This window comes from Cydia pomonella, chromosome 6 (genome assembly GCF_033807575.1).
Source record: "Cydia pomonella isolate Wapato2018A chromosome 6, ilCydPomo1, whole genome shotgun sequence".
NCBI lineage: Eukaryota > Metazoa > Arthropoda > Insecta > Lepidoptera > Tortricidae > Cydia > Cydia pomonella.
The window spans coordinates 11,471,499-11,492,089 of NC_084708.1; the positions used below are offsets into that span (position 1 = coordinate 11,471,499).

Genomic DNA, 20,591 nt, shown 5'->3' on the forward strand with positions numbered 1-20,591 from the left:
TATTTAATTATTTTTAATGAATTATTGCTATCTGTACAATCTGACGAATGTTATTTAGAAACACTGTGACATTGTTAAATATCATGTAATTTTCAATGAGAAATAAATTAATCTATCTAATAGTGCATTGCCAGTTCAAGCATAATATCTCAATAATTTAGGTGTAGGTACTTTACTAAACCATGAAGCTACTCCGAGTGCAGGATCAAGTGGGTGGTAAATAAACACTCGCGGGTCAGATAAATCGATTAAAAGGTGACTGCATTTCGGACACTATTGGCGCATTCGATGTGTAGTGTAAATAGGTGTATGGTACTAGCTGTTATCGACTAAATTAACGAATAATTGGCGTATGGATGTCGGAGCGGCGGGTCCTTTGGGCGTGAACACTAAACAGCAATATATTTCAGCAATTGCCGACTACATTCCATGCAATGAATAATGTATAGGTAACTGTTTCTGCAATACATTTTTGATAATGTTTGTAACCTTGTTTTCTCTCATGCTTTCGCGGATCAGTCCCTCGCCAGAATTCCTAGAGAGCTATTCAAGTCCCTGGGATGAACCCTTGATGAATAAAGAATATGAGATCGGGCCATCGAGGTTGGTTAGTTGTTGTGATGTTCTGTGGCGTCATTCATTATGTTTTATCTATTGCTTTTATAATTAAAACGTTTAAGATAATCATTGGGCATGATTTTCCAGGAGATCGATAGATATATCTAAATTTCTGTTTAATTAATTTTGATTAAAGCTTGATTTTTTGAGGCGAGAAAGATATATGTATAGCCACAATTGTCACAAAGTTAGAAATATATCTTTAGTTGCTTGAAGGCTCTTTATTTTTGGAAACAATATGAATTAACCTTTGAATTCAACCCTACCAAGGTTTATAAAAACTAAGATTATTCGGGGGGCATAATTATTTTTTTTGTAACAGTTATATATTTATGGCGTTATTCATAAAAATCATAAACGTCTGTTAAATTTAAAATGCCGTTAATGATCGTTTGTAATATTGACATTGTGTTTGTTAGAAAGTGGGAAAATTTTACGGAGGTTTGCTAAGTTTTATGAATAAGGGGGATAGTTTGCAAATTGTCAATAAATGAAATTATTTGGAAAAATGAGACATTGTATTTTTTCATCCACATATTTGCAAACTATCACAATTTTCGTATGGGCATAGACTACGGTTGATAGCACTTTTGATTTTTAATGTACAGTTGCACAAACATCCATTAAATGAGGTATTACATCGGAAGGAAGGAATATTTTCCACAAATAATCACACTTCTCGTATGGGCATAGACTAAGGTGCCAATTACATCAACACTTTATGAGGCCTGATATCAGACCCGATTTCCGTCCCGAGCAAGAGTATTTTTCCGTTTCACCAAATATCAGCACATCGTTGACAATATTTTAAATGTATAAAAATTGTTCTTATGCAAAAATATCAAATATTGAACATTTTTGGCACTTAGAGGCAAAGTATTTATTATATTTCAAATATTGTTAACGATGTGCTGATATTCCGTGACACGGAAAACGATTATCAGACCCGAAATCGGGACTGACTTTGGGCCAGGTATCGGGAAGTGTGGATGTGGCACTTAAGGTTGATAGGGACCGTGCGCGTTGGAGGGTCTGCCATCTTGTGGTCTGAATCGGAACCATAAACAGGCACATTTACATGTCAAGTGTTTTCTTGTGCATAGTAGGTTCTGCCATCTTGTGGGCTACATCGGAACAAAAAACATCACATTTACGCCTCGCGCCAAAAATCTGACGGCTCCTGTGCTGCCTCCTATAGTTCATGCACGCTCCCTATAGCACTTTTGATTTTTAATTTCACTTCGAGTAAAAACACCAATTAAATTGCATACCAACTTGACAAACATACTTTAGACTACCTGAACATACGTAAAAAAAAATTTGAAGGGCTGTTTGGGCATAGACTAAGGTTGACAGCACTCTTGATATTAAATTTTACTTCGAGTAAAAAAACACGGATAAAACAGCATACCAACATGACGAACATAATTTGGACTACTTAAACTTTGTAGATGTGAAACCCACAGAATTGGATAAAGCGAAGCGTTTGGTAGGTCTGTTGTGAAACAACCGAAACCAACCGAAAGTTGCCGAAAATGGTCGATCGTCGTAAAAAGAAACATTTTTATGAAAATTTCTTTAGCTGATTGTAAAGTAAATACACAGCGAAAACGGTAATTATTATGCTCTTGTTCTATTCTCATATTAAAACAATAGATTTGCAAAGTTTTTTCTCATGAAACGTGCGCCGTATTCGAGAAACGTGTCACGTAAATTCCTAAAACTTTGTAAGGCGCCATCTCGCTCCGTCCTTCGTTTTTTTCCCTTTCCGGCATTTTCAATTTTATATAGTAGATACAACACATAGAAAACACCCATGACGCAGGAACAAATATCTGTGCTTATCACAAAAATAAACGCCCTTACCGGAATTTGAACCCAGGACCATCGGCTTCATAGGCAGGGTCACTACCCCACTAGGCCAGACCGGTCGTCAAGATATAGATAAATATATTTGTATAAAACTAGGCCAGATAGATTAAACAAGTAACTATATATTTTCAGAGCCAATAGGAGCAATCAACAGCCAACCGACCAGTGCGGCGAGCACCGGCACCACCTGGCCAACCAGAACTGGCAGAACCTGCCCTGCAGCCGTCAGTGCGGCGGGCTCGTCAGGTATGCGCGAGACGATGATTTCACAAACTTCTGGCCGTGATTCTAACTACTTAATCCTTGTGTTGTGCATGCCTTACGCGCGGAATTCAGGAAACCTGGGTATGATAAAATTATCTATAATGATAAATCACGTTATTACATCGTTGTTTCTGGTTATTTGTCATGTCATAGTGTATGCTTATCCATTGTAATATTTATTTTTTCATATAATAGATACGGTACTTTTTCAAATTCCTGATGTGACTAAGGGGGCTACATGATTTTCTATTTCGACGTCCATCATTATACTCGTACCTCACGCGTCGAATGATGGTTCCTATACAATTATTAAGATATCCTGTACAGTTCATCTTTATATAGAGTAATTGTCACGTAAAATTTTCTTAGATATTTTTTAAGTTTAGCACATACATTTATTTATAAATGTAACGTTTAAGTAGTATAAATACTGTAATAACATAGCTGTTATTTTATTTTAATTAAGCCCAACTAAAAGAGACTTGAAGGAATTGTCATAGGGACCATCATTCGGCGCGAGAGGTATAATTCAATTTAAATTTTTCATTTAACTTTATTAATTCGTTCTTTTTCATTCATAAAATTTTTTGATCACGACAAACTGCAAAATTACAAAAGCTTGCTTTTAATTGACCTAGGTACTCATACAATAATTATTGAATGTGTTGCTATTCCCATAGAGTATTCTTGCACCACATTACTTTATCCTGAAATAAGTCAGTTGTTCTAAGTGTAATATTATGTTTTCAGTAACAAGATAATCGAGCTAGTAAAGCAGTCGCACAAGGCAGACCCACCTCCGCGGCCAGTATACAATCCAACACACGACCCAGAATCAGACTTCCGAAAGATTCTCCGCAACTCGCCAGAAATCCTCGCCACACCTATCTTCAGCTCTGACGATGACTATACAGAAGGCCCGTTCAGGTTCAAACAGCTACTCAGGCCAACGCTAGGTCCGACGGAAAGCTTAAGGAAACGAAAGGTTAGAAATTCGCCCGGACAAAGTCCGTGGATGTCAGACAGTTCTCAAGATAGTACCGGATCCAAGCAGGCGCTGTACAACAAGCGCAGACCGCAGATCAGTATGGGCGTTTATTACAACTAGCGACAACCGTGTCTCTCGTTCCGATTCAAAACGATGCTGTGGTCAACGCTAGGCTTAACGGATTCCAAAGACTTCAGTGACTAGACAAACATCGTGGATGTTGGACAGTCCCCTGGACAGAACTGACTACGCAGTCTTGTCATATTTTCATAGAAATTTGTCAATAATGATGACATTCGCACACTTTGTCATTGCAAATACCAAGCAGAGTTACCTTGGTCCGACTCTATCTAATGTTCATCACAAACATATAAAGTTGATCGAGAATCCTTAGCAGAATGACAGATTGCCTAAGTACAGACAGTCGTCGTCTCAGCCGAAAGACGTCCACTGCTGGACAAAAGCCTCCCCCAAGGATCTCCAGAACGAACGGTTATTCGCTGCCCTCAACCAACCGTTTCCGGCGATTTTAACCAGATCGGCGGTCCATCTAGTCTGGGGCCTTCCCACGCTACGTCTTCCGGTACGTGGTCGCCACTCGAGAACCACACAGACAGACACCACGCAGGCAGACAGTACGCCATAATTATTGCGATTTCCTGTATCACGTAGTCCAGTTGAATTGACTTGACTACTGTTTTTATATGTAAGAATGAACACCACATAACATGGCTTTTATTATTTAGATTTTCTTAAAAAGTATGACTTGCATTAAGGTTGGAAAACGTTCCACAGAGACATATGTAGGTATAACTAAAATTTAATAATTAGTCGGTATATATACGAGTAATACTTTGCCATGAGTAGTTTATAAATGATTATCTTGGCTTATATTCTTATAACAGTTATGAATACTGAATACCGTCCTAGATTTTGCAGGAATGCGCATACCATACCGCATTCAAATAATCTAAAAATAGTATATCATGCTTTACCTGTATGTAATATTCTTATTCTATTTGTATATTACAGTTATCGTGTTGTTACTGATTCCGTCCTAATCGACTACTTTTATTTTATTTTATAAATAAGTAAATACTTAGGTAGTAAGATATACCTTTAGTTGACAATTTGTATATAATAATGTTCCCGTACCACCAATAAAATGATTCTATTAGATTAAATATATTTACTAATATGTTTTCAAATCTATTTTATAAAACCAATTACCAAAGTTTAACTTCTAATATATGTAGGTAGCTTTCCTACAGCATAACTTTAATTTTTTTTAATACTACTTATTCCCTATATTAGAGTATTGCATAAGTGGTAATTTTTTGTTATGATATTCTCTTCATTTTCTGTAAGAGTCTTGTAATAAATTTGTGTAATCTTGTATCAATTTCATGGATTTCATCAGTATTATTATACGTATTGTATTTTATATCTACAGGGAAACTACTAACCTAACAGATTTTCAAGGTGTCTTCTGAACCGCGTTTTCTGAATTCGGTCTTGTTTTAGAGATAATGACAATTCTTGTAAGAATTTGCTTGTGTAATATCGTTGAATAACGCGTTTTTGGCTGCGATGCTGCCACTATGTGTCAGACATCAAAGTTTTCAAGGAAACTTGCAAAATTCATCTGAAAAATAATACTAGTTATCGTAATTTATATTTTTTGCCAAGAAGTAATATAACTTGTCATATGCAGAAAACCGAAAACAAAGAAATAAAATATTTTTGCCTAATTATACCAAAAGTCATGTAACATTTTATGCTCCTTATGACCTCAGGAATGCGTGGTTATAATCTGCCGGCTTAGTCGTTCCCAACTTGTATATGATATATTATTATATTAACGACAACTGAACTAAGAGACATGCAAAATATGACCATAAGGTGTATTTTGGTTATTGTAACTGTTGCATTATGTCGGCTAATTCCGAAAATTAGCCATATTTCCACTTTATTCGTCTATTTTTGGAATGACCCGACATTCTGAACTTTACCCCGCTTTAATGTTATCGCCACGAATATGATTGTTTTACTTCGTATCTCTCTTAGTTTATTTGTGTGTGATAAAATGTCAGGTTATTGTAGTTAGATCTCACAGGAGAACATAATTGCATATATATTGTTGTTGATTACTTTATTAATTATTTTAATTGCCATTTCATACATGTAGAGCAAGAAATAAATAAACATATATCATTGACAACCTTTGTGATAATGTGCCAATGATTACTCGTAAGTTTTAGTTGTTTGAATGGAATGAATTGAAAATAAATATTGTTGATACAAATATTGTTTTACTGCTCGACCAAATACCTACATCACTACTAGGTAATTATTGATACTGAGATATGAGATGAAATTACCGCTTTAATAAGCTTTTATTTTATCGCAGACTGTAGACTGCAGTGCAGATACTAACGAGCCCAAACTCAACTAGCTTATGGTAGTTTACTGCAGCCGTTTAACGGCCACATTCGGTCTTCGTCATCAGACCAGTCCATGCCTCCATGGTACCATAACATAGCAATGTCAATAAATTTACTTGAATATGCCGAGAGTCGACTCAATCGTACACTAACAATCATAACGGTTTGCAATTATTTAAGAAAATTTACATACTTGTAGTTATGTTAGAGAGCAGCAAGTTGAATAAATGATTACCAACATAATTTAACAATATTTTTATTTTGCAACTCTACCAACAAATCAATATATATATATATACAAGTATATACGTGCTAAAAACTGTCACACTTGATGCACGCCATGTGTGTACAAATCGGCGTCCGCAATCAAAACAAAGTGAATCCCGTAAAGCTGTAGTTTTATAAGCCCACCGAGTACGTGTAAAACTAAACAGTGCGTGTTTACGGCGGGCGGGCGGAGGGCGGCTCGGGCCCGCTCGGACCGTCTCGGGCCACGTGACGGCGACGGCGGCCAATAGCGGCGCGGCGCCGGGTGCGCGCGCACCCGCGCAGTCGCGTCCGCGCCAGCCATGGCGGCCGCTGGCCTGCCTGAATTCGACCTCTCGCAAATAAAAACGCGCTCCGTAGAAAGAACTCTACTACCACTCATCAAACAGGTATGAAATACACCAAAATTTTACTCAATAATATTGTAATTTCAGCACCCTCCCGCCGTCGTACTGTGACGTTTACTCATTACAATACTACTAAATCGCGTCAGCGGCCGTACCCTGACGTCGTTTTGGACTCTGACGAGAACTCTGAAGTTTATGCGTAGGCTAAAATCATAATTTTATTTTCGGCACGGCTACACCATAAAACACGTCGGTTTTACTACGTCACATGACGTTTACTGTTAGAATTTCCCGCCCACGAAAACAAACTGTTGCACCATAATCCGCGCCGTCGCATTGGGTTCGCTCGTTTGGCGGGAAGTTTGAATAAAATTTTGGAGGAAACATTATGAATAAAATTCATTCTTTGTAATAATAGATTTGCTTGTATGTTGTAATAGATAGTTTAAAATACTTGTTAGTGCATGATGGCGATGCATTCAGCGGTGTTTATGAGTTAAGGGCGGGCGGCCACGTGGTGTTGTATCGGTGTAGAGTGGAATGGGGTAGGGCAGGTCGGGTGGGGTGTCTGGGTGGATCGATGGCGACGGCAGCGGCACGGCGGGCCGGGCAGTGCCGCGGCGGACGCGGGCAGAGCGGCGCGGTCGCGGTACGGTGTCGCGCGTCCGGCACGTCGAGCACGTGCGCGCCCGCCACGCGCCGCCCGCGCACTCCTCTCAGACATGGACGCGCTCTCCGATGACGACGAATTCACACGTCGGGACCCGCAGGTACCGTACCTATCACGACAACAACAACATAACGTCACGAACATCTGATAGTGAACACGACCAGCTTGCAGATCCTTCGATGGTGGCATTGGCTTAAGGAGCAGACGCAACAAGTGCTAGGCAGCCTGGCAAATCGCGTGCCACCACGACCTTGATCGAAGCTCCGCGAGCTCACCCCGCTACCCGGCCAGCCCGCTGTCGCTCACGAAGTCTTAAACGATTTGATGCGCTAATTGATGCCCTTCCTTTGAGCCCCGCACATAATTAGAAAGAGCCTGGTGTTGTGCTTAGTGAATATTTGTGAATAGGCTTCTCAATAATGTGATAACAGCTGTTTTTTAGCTACGTCAAAGTATAAACAAGAGTGATATACTTCAACAATTTTGGTATGATGCTAGAATTTTACAAGCATTATGTGAAATAATGGAACGCCAATGCTAAACTGATCATGCTGCTAAACAATTATCATATTCATTGTATATTGACAATATCTAGGCTAATTTTATGTAGTACCTATGTTCCGTAATTTACTCAAATTATACGTTATACTCACTGAAAATTATATGAGTAAGTACTGCATGAAATCGTTCCATATAACAGACTGCGGTTATAAAAGTTGCAGTAGTAGATAGTGAATAATTTAAAGTGATTATGTGTAGTTCTTTTTATTCAATTGTCATACATACTCTTAGGTAGTAGGTATACAGTCAGTATGAATGGCGAGCTCGGCTACACGCCTCGAAACCTCAATATAATTTTTGAAGACCTATTCATAGATACCCCACACATATGGGTTTGATGAAAAAAATAATAATATGACGTATTAAAAAAACTACTTACTAGATCTCGTTCAAACCAATTTTCGGTGGAAGTTTGCATGGTAATGTACATCATATATTTTTTTTAGTTTTATCATTCTCTTATTTTAGAAGTTACAGCCCCCCCCCCCCCCACACACACACACACACACACACATTTTACCACTTTGGAAGTGTCTCTCGCGCAAACTATTCAGTTTAGAAAATATATATATTAGAAACCTCAATATCATTTTTGAAGACCTACCCATAGATACCCCACACGTATGGGTTTGATGAAAAAAAATTTTTTTTTAAATTTTTATGACGTATTAAAAAAAAACTACTTACTAGATCTCGTTCGAACCAATTTTCGGTGGAAGTTTGCATGGCAATGTATATCATATATATTTTTTAGATTTTTCATTCTGTTATTTTAGAAGTTACAGGGGGGGGGACACACATTTTTTCACTTTGGAAGTGTCTCTCGCGCAAACTATTCAGTTTAGAAAAAAAATATGTTAGAAACCTAAATATCATTTTTGAAGACCTATCCATAGATACCCCACACGTATGGGTTTGATGAAAAAAATTTTTTTTTTAATTTTTATGACGTATTAAAAAAAAACTACTTACTAGATCTCGTTCGAACCAATTTTCGGTGGAAGTTTGCATGGCAATGTATATCATATATTTTTTTTAGATTTTTCATTCTGTTATTTTAGAAGTTACGGGGGGGGGGGGGGGGACACACTTTTTACCACTTTGGAAGTGTCTCTCGCGCAAACTTTTCAGTTTAGAAAAAAATGATATTAGAAACCTCAATATCATTTTTAAAGACCTATCTATAGATACCCCACACGTATGAGTTTGATGAAAAAAGATTTTTTGAGTTTCAGTTCTAAGTATGGGGAACCCCCAAAATTTATTGTTTTTTTTCTATTTTTGTGTGAACATCATAATGCGGTTCATAGAATACATCTACTTACCAAGTTTGAACAGTATAGCTTTTATAGTTTCGGAAAAAAGTGGCTGTGACAGAATCGGACAGACAGACGGACATGACGAATCTATAAGGGTTCCGTTTTTTGCCATTTGGCTACGGAACCCTAAAAATGACCTAATAATAAGTACCTACGGTAACAAAAGTGACAACGAAAATATTGTATCAATGAAATATTTTAACTCGGAACAATCCTATAATATCACTCCTATAATTTACCAGTATGAATCAATAGGTATATGAAACTACGACTTTCGGTTTGGCATGATTTGAACCGAAGTTTTTAGTAATCGGGGTGTAGTTTATATACTCGTGAGGTAGTAAATTGCAATTGGTATTGATTTAAAACAGATCTAATTTATCCTGGTTAATAGGAAGCTATATTTTGGAATGCGCTCAACGCATTATTCCATGCATTTGAAATAGATCATTAGTTAGCTTGCGCTCGATTCGTACTAACTTCAACTCTCCCATTTCACAATTTACCCCCTTAGAGGCTATTCCTCCTCACCGTTTAAATATAGCTACCAAATTGTGTCAAAATTAGCCGGAGTCTTTAGCCATAATACCTATTGAATATTGAAGAACAAAACTCTTGTGTTCGTAAGTTACAAGTAATTACATCTACTTTAAAATCATACTTTAAGTAACAAAAAGATATAAAATCTCATACTCATACTCATCTAATACTCATCGAAACCATTTTAAAAACCCCAAACACAATTAGGTTGGTTGCGTTGTTCTATCACAGAGTTCCCATGGCCACCACCTGTCTACATAATCAGATCAGCTCGACGGTACATACCATAATTGCACTGTCACTCGACTTACAAAATTTTAGCTCAATCGGAAACCGGGAAGTGGATCAAATTTAGCTTCTAAGGCGTGACCCACACAAATATACATTGTACGTACTTCCAGGGCAAGCTTGTAAAAATATAAATAAATGTCGTTTTACTAATACAGTCTTCAGTTATCGTGATAGTTATTCATTAAATAAAACAATTTAAGTACGTTTATACACCGTGTTTTTATTGAATTTCGTTAACTTCGGGATATCGGTAAGTACGTTTAAGGAAACTAAATGGCATAGTTAATTTTCAAAAAAAAAATTTTTTTTTTATATTTTTTGGCTTTTTAATTTTATAAAAAGTAACTAAATGTTGCATATAGCGTTGTTGTAACACGGGCATTACATTTAACTCAACCAAACAATTGAAAACTGTGACATATCAATGTCATTTCGAACGTCGATCGTCCGAGATAGTACTTACGTTTAGTAGCAAATGTATGAACTCGCACCAAACACTAATCAATAAGTAAACAGGCCCTAAGGCAAGTATACACGCTCGTAAGGGCCTTATAAGATAAAAATTAATGATTGATTATCTCCGAAATGGAGTTAATTAGAATATCGGTGTCTTTGAGAAAGTTACTTAATTTCAGCTCAGGAATGCGCGTCAGTTAGCGAGCGCGCATCACAGGTGTCGGGCGTGTGTCAGACTGCAGCGTACCTGCGTTACTAGTTTGTGACAATGGCTTCGAAAGTTGTGAAATGTACTGGATGTAATCTAGTGATTAGTGAAGTGCTGGCCTTTGTAAAAAATAAACTTGATGTTATGGATGAAGACAGTTTAAGCCGTATATGTGTCACGGCGTTTACGCCAGAAGAGATACTTTGTGCGAAAAAAATGCTATACGACTCCATTCCAACGGACAAGCGAATTAAGATTCGTAAGGGTGACAAAAAAACCTGCAGAGATATCGACGACATAATTACACTCTTTAAAATGACGGACCCTGATTTTGTTCCTATATTTGTAGCCCGAGATCTACAGAAATTGCCCCCTATAACTTTTGATCACTTGGACGCGACTCGCCTCCTTAAAGATCTACTGGTATTAAGGGAGCAATTAAAGGCTGTTGAAGACCGATACGTCACCTTAGATACCTTTCAAGAGTTAAAGAAAGAAGTGGACTATTTAAAATTCTCGTCGTTAACCGATCGGAACGATTTCGACAATGTAAATACACGGAGAGGTAACTACCTACAAAATAGTTGCAACTACGATAGTGGGCCTATGGGTTTGCAACATTTTCCATCTGGATCTAGTCCCAACAACAGTAACTCATCACTAAACAGCCCCCAACAAGTACTCGAGCCGCCGGTAGCACCATATCGACCAATATCTACCTTAAACTTAAGTAAAAGTAACGGACAAATCGACGTAAACAACTCTGATGGGCCTTCAATACCGCGTATGTTAAACCGCGTATCAAGTGCGGAAGCATCGATGACTAATACTCGTACTGACACCGTTGTGCAAGTAAAACCACCTATGTTGCAGGAGGTGAGTGCGCGTATGAAAACGACTATGTTGCAGGATGCACGCACAGGCAGCATGGGCGCTGCGCAATCAGAACCGCGAATGTGCGCCCAAGTATTGCATACGGGTAAGGAGACAGCGCCTGCAAAACCACCGATGTCACGCACGGACCTGGAGAACGCGCAATCGGATCCACGAATGTGCGTTGTTAATAGGAAAACATCTTTTGCGAATAAATTGAAAGAACCCGGGCAATGGAAAACCGAAAACCCCGCCGAGGAGTGGATAGAGGTCCAGAGACGTAGATTAAGAAACAGAATCGTGGGGAAAATGGGGACCGCTGCTACCGACTTTAGTGGTAATTTTAAAGCTGCCGACATTAAAATACCACTATTTATTTATAATGTCAGCAAGTCCACAACAGAAAATGACATATCTACACATGTGCACAGCAAGACACAAATAAATGTGACCTTGAAAAAGATAAACTTGAAAATTGACCGTGGCTATGACGCCTACAAAGTACTAGTACCTAAAAGTAAGTTAAACATTTTTCTGAATGAGAACTTCTGGCCGGAAGGGGTACTGTTTAGGCGTTTTGTGGACTTTTCTTTCAAGAAAAATGAGGAAAGAGCTGAACTTCAACATAATGGATAGTACAACAAGTAAGTTCATATCCTTTAATTGTAAAGGCTTCTCCAGATCTATCGAGTGTGTTAGGTCACTGTGCAAATCAGCTGATATCATCGCACTATCTGAGACCTGGTTGCTACAGCACGATATATCGCTACTGGGAACTGCTGACGCTGGTTTCGGGTACTGCGGCACGACAGCTGTTGATTTATCGGCAGGAGTTCTACGTGGCCGCCCTCATGGGGGTGTTGCGATCCTGTGGCGTAGAAATCGGTTTACGTGTGTTTCTGTAATCCAGTGTAAAAGTGTCAGACTTACAGCAATCAGAGTTACTATGGGTGACAGGTCTATGATAGTCTTTTCAATTTATATGCCGACTGACGAACACGATAATCTTGTCGAATTTACGGAATGTTTAGGAGAAATATATGCTATTATAGATAGTGAACAAGTGGACTTGATATATTTGCTAGGCGATTTTAATGCGCACCCCGGCATGTCCTTTTATAATGAACTGAGCAACTTCTGTAGTGAACAAAAACTATTCATAGTAGACTCTGAACTCTTGCCGCCGGACTCGTATACCTATGTCAGCGACAGTCACGGGTGTGTGCGCTGGCTTGACCACTGTGTAACGACAAATGCGGCTAGACTAACAGTTACTGACGTCAAGATACACTATGACGTGTTTTGGTCAGATCACTTCCCTTTGGAAATAGTATGTAATTTAAGTAAAAATATAGCTAAAACTAATTTGCAGAGTGTAGATCTGGGAAATGACAATCCGAGGGGTATAATATGGGGTGAAAGGGAGCTACCTCAGATAAACGAGTATCGAAAGATTTGTAACGATAAATTATAGTGATACTTAAAGAGGCCTCAGTTGCCAGTTGTCATACAAAACATCACAGAGCGGGTCGTATTACGGGCTGGAATAAACACGTCAGGGGGGCTCACCAGAGGGCGAGAGTATGTTTTCAGGAATGGTGCAGGTCCGGTAAGCCTAAGTCGGGCCGACTATATGAGGAGATGTGCCTTTCCAGAAAACATTTTAAAGCTAAACTTAAGTACTGTCAAAATAAGAAAGACCAGATAAAGATGGATATTATTGCCTCACATCATAAATCTAAGAACTTTGTACAGTTTTGGAAATCGACAAACAGGATGAACCCTAAGGTGAGCCTTCCGGTAAGTGTTGACAGTGTTAGTGAGCCGAGTGATATCGCAAACCTCTTTAGGAACCAGTTCAAAGTGGAACCCCTGAAGGTGGATGGGCGGCTGCCGGTGCTCGATGCTGGGACTCGTGGGGATGGTACCCTAATCGGAATTACACCAGCGGAAATATCCAAGGTTGTACGGCAAATGACGAGAGGTAAGTCACCCGGACACGATGGTCTTAGCATCGAGCATCTGCAACATGCGGGTGTTCATCTTCCCAGGGTTCTTGCGATGTTCTACACATGCTGTATTCGCCACAACTACTTGCCTGAAGACCTCATGAAAACCATTGTGGTGCCCATTATAAAAAATAGGACTGGTGATGCCTCCGACAAGTCCAACTATAGACCAATCTCGCTGGCAACTATACTGGCGAAGGTATTGGACAGTGTGCTTAACACGTATCTAAATAGACATATCAACCTACATGATGCCCAGTTCGGGTTTCGACCCGGACTTTCAACTGAATCGGCTATACTGTGTCTCAAGCATACTGTTCAATACTACACTAAGCGGAACACGCCAGTTTTTGCATGTTTTTTGGACTTGTCGAAGGCATTTGACCTTGTATCTTATAAGTTGTTATGGCACAAGTTACGCAGCGGGACTGGTTTACCCGTTGAGTTAACAAATATGTTTGAGTATTGGTATGATCATCAAATAAATATTGTGAGATGGGCTGGGGCATACTCAGACCCATATAAAATGAAATGTGGTGTGAGACAGGGCGGATTGACGTCACCCACACTTTTTAATCTGTATGTAAATGGGTTGATTGAGGAGCTCAGCAGCGCTGGTGTAGGTTGTTCAGTGGACGGCAGTTTTGTTAATAATATTAGCTATGCCGACGATATGGTGCTGCTGAGCCCCTCAATAAACGCATTAAAAGTCTTGCTGGGTATATGTGAGAGATACTCTGTGGCCCACGGGCTCAAATATAATGTCAAGAAGAGTGAGATCTTAGTCTTTAAGTCTGGTACTAAAACGTATTCTATACCACCTATTAACCTAGACGGTTCTCCTCTTCAGACAGTTACAAAATTTAAATATTTGGGCCATTGGGTCACGGACACTCAAAAAGATAATGAAGACCTGGAGAGGGAACGCAGAGCACTATCGGTTAGGGGTAACATGTTGTCACGCAGGTTTGCTCGCTGTTCCCGTGAGGTAAAAATTACATTATTTAAAACCTACTGCCAAAACCTGTACACGTGCAACCTGTGGAGCAACTACACCCAAAAAACCTTTAGTGCTCTGCGTGTCCAGTACAACAACGCTTTCAGGGGTTTATTGGGGCTGCCCTGGCGCTGCAGCGCGTCAGCAATGTTCGCTGAGTGGAGCACAGACGGTTTCCACGCAGTGCTGCGTAAGAGGGTGGCGTCCCTGTGGGACCGCGTGCGGGGCAGCACCAACACTCTCCTGAGGGTGATTGCGGAAAGGGTGGATAGCCCTCTTATAACTCACTGGATGACAATGCATGTTAGATCCAATGAGCATTATGTGTTCCACTAACATTAATGTTAACTTTAGTTTTAAGATTTTTCTTGTTATTTTACTAACACAGTCTTGTAGACAAAAATATGGATACTTGGTGTCTGAATTAAATATTTTCATTCATTTTTCAATGCACCCTCGAAATTAACGCAAATAAAAAAAAAAACACGGTGTATATTGCATATTTTTTTAAGTAAAAACCGAGTTACTTATTTGAGTTTTTATGTGTCTAAAAATTGATAATTACCAACCTATATGAAGGATCGCATTATAACATAGAATGGATTGCATCGAAATAAGGTACAATTTAAAAGAAACTTCAAATCTTGGGTCAGATGCCTAGGCTAGATGCAATGTATGTAGGGGAGGTTAGGTCACATATTTGGTATTATCACTTGCGTCTAGGACGACAAGGACGTACATTGTTTGACTGTGCGTTTCTCCAGAAACTTTCTGCCACGCACAGCTAAACCGTGGAACTGTCGCCAGCGCTATTTTCGGAGCGATGTGACCTTCAAACTCTCAAAAAAAGACCTTACTCCCATCTTAAAGGCCGACAACCTCTCTGGTGTTGCAGGTGTCCATGAGCAACGGTAATCGCTTACTATCAGGTGATTCTTCTGCCCGTTTGCCTCCTATGTTATTTAAAAAACGGACAAAATATACCTACAAACAAAAGCAGAATGGTATTCTCGTCCTGAAACTGTCGGATACTTCCTACAAGTAGTGCAGGCTTCTGCAGTAATTAAAGTCTTACTTAGACGCAGCAACAAGCCAAAACATTGAAACTGTTGGAAATTCTCATAAGACAATAAGTCTGCACTAATTAACTGCAACGCCTGAATTATTGTTGACCTCCAGTGGATCCGAGTAAATGCAAGCTCGGCTATTCCAAATGATAACTTTTTCAATGCTTACAGAAATTATTTTAAAACAAAAAAAATTAGGAAATAATTATTTGTACTTTTACTACAAATTATGGAGCTTGTAAAAGCCACACTTACAGGCCAATTTGAATGTATACTGAAAAAATCAGAATGACATCCAAATAATGTCATTTCATTATCGGGTATTTCGGCCGTAAGTATTTAATTGTGGCGCGAGTGAAACGCATGATAACTAAATTACATCGTTGAGATATTATTCTGAAATCAGTGTACGTTCGAATTGCCCTGTGTAGCTCGTAATGTCTTATTTGTATGTACATACAAATGCAGATACTTAAATCAAATATGTAACAATTTAGGTACTATTACAAACTGAACCCAATGGCCCACATGATATTTTGCAAAGTACCAGTCTCTTAAGTAAGTACTAAATATTCTTTATTGTACCAATAATTAAACATTTGACATACATGTGAAACTACAAAATAAGAAAAATTAAAGGAAAATAAAACAGGCCTTATCGCTAAAAAGCGATCTCTTCCAGACAACATTTTAGTAGCAGGAGATGTAGAACTCATAAAGTCAACAGGTAATGCAAAGAGCTAAATATGGAGACTATTAAGAAACACATACTACATACTACTCTTATATAATTATTAAAACAATACCTATATATAAAATATCATGTTTCTTGTAAAGTATCTGTAAGCTTTTCTTCCACAGATTAGTAGTTTGGTGGCGACACGAGGCGACGCTTCCGGCGCTGCCGTGCAGCGCGTTGGCGCAGCCGTGTGTTGCGCGGTCGAGCGCTTCGTGGCCGTGGGAGAGACCATCGCGGACGACAACCCCGACGTACGCCACAGCATGGTCCTGGCGTGCAAGGAGGCGCGAGCCGCAGGTATGTACGTTGGCGTCTCGTCAGTTCTGTGGCTGATTCTTAACAGGAACAGGGCCGCTTCTCCATACACACGTAGTCCCCATTTTCCTCTGAGTATAATGATATTATGGAAAATATTTTTACATAATTTTATGTAGGTATATTAACCATAACTATGCCCCTTCGTTTGACTTTTTTCGATTTGTTCATTATTGTTTATTATACGAGTAAGAATTAGGGACGAAAACCTTTTTTTTATTTCAAAAAATACTTATGACTATATACATTACATACAAAGGCTCCGCCAAACTGAAGACAGTTTGTTGGTGAATAGTGCGCTCTCAATTATTATTATAATAAGTACTTTGTGCCTTATTTTAGGTACCTACAGAGTACAGAACAAACTGCATATAATATACTTAGGTTAAGCTTAAACAATTCCGAATTCCTTACAAATGTTTAAATTCTCCTAACTCCTATAATAATAAAAAATATAATGTAACTTTTGGATTCGGCACAATTTGGCACAAAAAGTATTTATGATTTATTCCAAAAAATGTATGGATCATGAACAAAAATCAATTTATTTCAAAAACCGCAATACAAACCGTAATATCCTCCATACTGCTCCATACATTGTTTTTGAATAAAAAACCTAACTCGACTTTTTTCAAGATCAGCATAAAAATGATGGGCTAACCCTATTTCAGTAAAAAAAACTTTAAAATGTTAATTTCGGTTTTTACAACTTTTCCATGGAACCGATTTAAAAAAAGCACCCTTGACGGAAATATTTAGCATGCCAAAAAATCACAAATAATTCGTAGCAAGTATAATAATCTACGACAATATTAAGGTTTTTCTTTGCGGTTTTTGAAATAAATTTATTTTTTGGTCCTGCCGCATATATTTTTTTTTTTCGATAGAAAATCATAACTCGATAATTTTTATGCCAAATTGTCCCAAATTCAAAAATAACAATAACAATGGTGGTCAAAACCAATTTTAATAAAAAAAAAAAAACAAATTTAGTTTTTTACATATGTCAATGAGAGCCGAATTTCAGCCTACAGTGCGTTTGTATGAACAAGCGGATTTCGCACGGCCGTCCACTTTTATCTTAACACAATGGTAGCGCTCGTGAGATGCTACTCGTAATATGAGGGATCTCTGATGGCAACACACACCGACGCTTCAGTTGCCATTCTATCTAAACCGTCGCGAGAGGCAGACAAATGCATCGTGCTCCACGGCTTAGTCCTAGCACAGCAGATATGCTCGATTTTAGATATAAGCTACCTACATTTATTTGATCATTTAGACAATAATTTAAGGGCAACATCGTTTAACCTAATCTGCAATTACCTTTGCGCCGTACCGATAGATCGGATGGTCAAAGAGATACATCATCAAAGGCTTACAATATATTCGGTAGTCAAAGAAGGCGTTAGATTAAAGATTGAACGTATTTTTACAAGTTTATTAACTACGCAAGTGCTAGGAATGATCAAACATTACAATTCACAAATAAAATTATAAAAGATATATCTTTTTGTTCATGTTTAACAAGTTTATTTATATCTCCATTACATTTCTCATACATAATTAAAAGAATACATAGAGTTATGTACTTAGCGTATTGAAATTGGCACGTTTGCAAACAAAGTTGGTACATATATATTATATGTTGCATGTTATATAAACAATATCAGTACCGTTCAATATCCGTACGTCGGATGATAGTGATCATCCGAGGGACACGACATAGATTTAGATCTACAAAAAAAAATTGCCTAGGCTTTGACGACGTGGCAACCCTACCGCAGTCCTAGCCCAGAATCCCGCCATTAACCAACATGTATTGCTATCTCCCTTTTTATTTTTCCTATTTTGGCTTATAAACTTACTGTACTATGCTGTTACATTACATGTTACATATCTAAATAATTTAATATATAATCAATAAAGTGTTTAGGTATATCACTACCGTTCTGCATTATTAATTATTACAATTTACGTGGAAGCAAAACCTGAAACTAATATTAAAATTTAAAATCAAATTGTTCATTCCGCGCCTTTTATTTGAGCTGGAATAACTCAGACGAGTAAGGATAATAAATTTGCATAGAAATCGCGGAAGTTTTGGAAAGTTTGCGTTGATTGTGCCATTTTCCCAAATAGTGCCGAAGGTATTTTCATCTAGACGTGACCTCTAACAATGTTGTCTCCCTTGTCGACTTAAATTAAAAATGGTGGGGTTTCAGTTTCAACTATGTACTTAGTCGTAGCAATGAAATCCTTTATTACACAAGATTTAAAAGTTGTGACATTAATATAAATCTTCTTGATATACCTACAGCCTGTAGGCATTTTTAATACAACCGCAAATCGAAATGAGGCGTAGGTTTGAGTGCTATGATACGAATTTATAGGGAATATTTAATTAACTAAGCCGTAACTAGCAAACTGCAATAATTTTTTGGAAAATTTTCGAGCGGCAATGTATTGCGTACGTATCACTCGTGACAGCTGAGTGAGGGCGACATTTTGAATACAAACAAAGCAATGATTTTGTTTATATTCAAAACGTCGCACTTACTCATGCGACGTCACAAGTGTCCCGAGTGATAGCTATGTACGCAATACATACATTGCGTGCCAAATTTTTTTATAAGGAAAAATAAAAGTTATAATTTTGTACTAAAACATATGCAATTTAATTCATTTGGGCCTATACTAACTACCCTTAGAAATGTGGTCGTATCAAAAATACATGCAGTATAAGTACTAAGCATGTATGTGTAATAAAATATTGGCACATTTATAGAATATATTTCTGTACGTTTATCGGCAAATGTTCTTTATAAAATAATGCATGATAAAAATATGTCATAAATCATTACCGAAAATAAAGCACGGTAAAAGAAAAGAACAAACATTACGACATTTATTCGCTGCATTAAATTAAGTCGTTTATAGCCAAAAGGCAATCCAGTAACAGAACAAAGTTACAAAGGAAAACCGAGGAAATGAATGTCTCGTATCTCGTATGTACCCATTTAGAGCGTTTTTAATCAAGGCTGGCTTGCGTGACCTATAAATCTCTCCGATACCCTCTATTGTACGGGCATATTCTTTCCTCACAGTGCCGGCCTAAAGACAGAAATATTCATGTGGTTATAGTACAATTTGACCCGCTGCAGTGAAATGTAGGAAGTTTGACGTTCAAAGGTTCTTGATGTTGTAAGGTTAAAACTCATTATGTATTCATTCATACATATTTGAGAAATTATGTAAAATCGCTGTCAGCCAATTGGCCATCGCCTTCTAAATCGAATCCATCAAAATATGAAATAATGTGACAATATTCCATAAGTATGTGTATTTTAGTCTTTCTCAGAACCCAGTTTTAATATCTAGGTACTTAGATTTATTTAAACATACGTACGATACGTGCAACATTTGTTACAAATCAATTTGAAACTTTGTATTCATTTCTAGTAAAATAGTATTAAGTATGTAAATTTTTTTCGAATATTTATGCCAAGATCATCAAAAATATTCGCGATAACTGGATTACGTATAAAGTAGCTTTTGCGTTACCTATAAATATATAGAAACGGACAACGCGAGGTCAAACTTTCCATAATTTTCAAGAGAAAATAACTCAAATAAATTGTGCTTCCTCTCGGCAGTCTCAGCAGCCCTTAATAGAATCCAAAGTTCACATTTACGAGCGTTTCGTTTTATTTGGAACCCTCTTCCTTTGTCGGTGTTCTTACAGG

General features: G+C 38.0%; 2 protein-coding genes across 17 annotated transcripts in view; both read left to right on the plus strand.

The window, feature by feature from the left end:
- LOC133518959 (myosin-IIIb-like) overlaps nucleotides 1–6,047 on the plus strand; it is a 53,507-nt gene extending 47,460 nt beyond the window's left edge. For 5 of the 9 annotated variants that reach the window (XM_061852766.1, XM_061852761.1, XM_061852763.1 and 2 more), the window contains 4 exons: nucleotides 520–603; nucleotides 2,623–2,736; nucleotides 2,827–2,835; nucleotides 3,505–6,047. In XM_061852766.1, the coding sequence (XP_061708750.1) occupies nucleotides 520–603; nucleotides 2,623–2,736; nucleotides 2,827–2,835; nucleotides 3,505–3,862 (565 nt within the window). In that variant the 3' untranslated portion in view covers nucleotides 3,863–6,047. The remainder of the gene's footprint in view (nucleotides 1–519; nucleotides 604–2,622; nucleotides 2,737–2,826; nucleotides 2,836–3,504) is intronic. The other 4 variants (XM_061852770.1, XM_061852767.1, XM_061852768.1 and 1 more) reach the window with 1 other exon arrangement.
- Nucleotides 6,048–6,613: 566 nt separating this feature from the next.
- LOC133518960 (alpha-catulin) overlaps nucleotides 6,614–20,591 on the plus strand; it is a 131,631-nt gene continuing 117,653 nt past the window's right edge. For 4 of the 8 annotated variants that reach the window (XM_061852774.1, XM_061852771.1, XM_061852773.1 and 1 more), the window contains exons 1-2: nucleotides 6,614–6,842; nucleotides 16,653–16,827. In XM_061852774.1, coding sequence (XP_061708758.1) covers nucleotides 6,756–6,842; nucleotides 16,653–16,827 — 262 coding nt within the window. In that variant the 5' untranslated portion in view covers nucleotides 6,614–6,755. Of the gene's footprint in view, nucleotides 6,843–7,272; nucleotides 7,571–16,652; nucleotides 16,828–20,591 lie in introns of those variants that run through there. The other 4 variants (XM_061852779.1, XM_061852778.1, XM_061852776.1 and 1 more) reach the window with 2 other exon arrangements.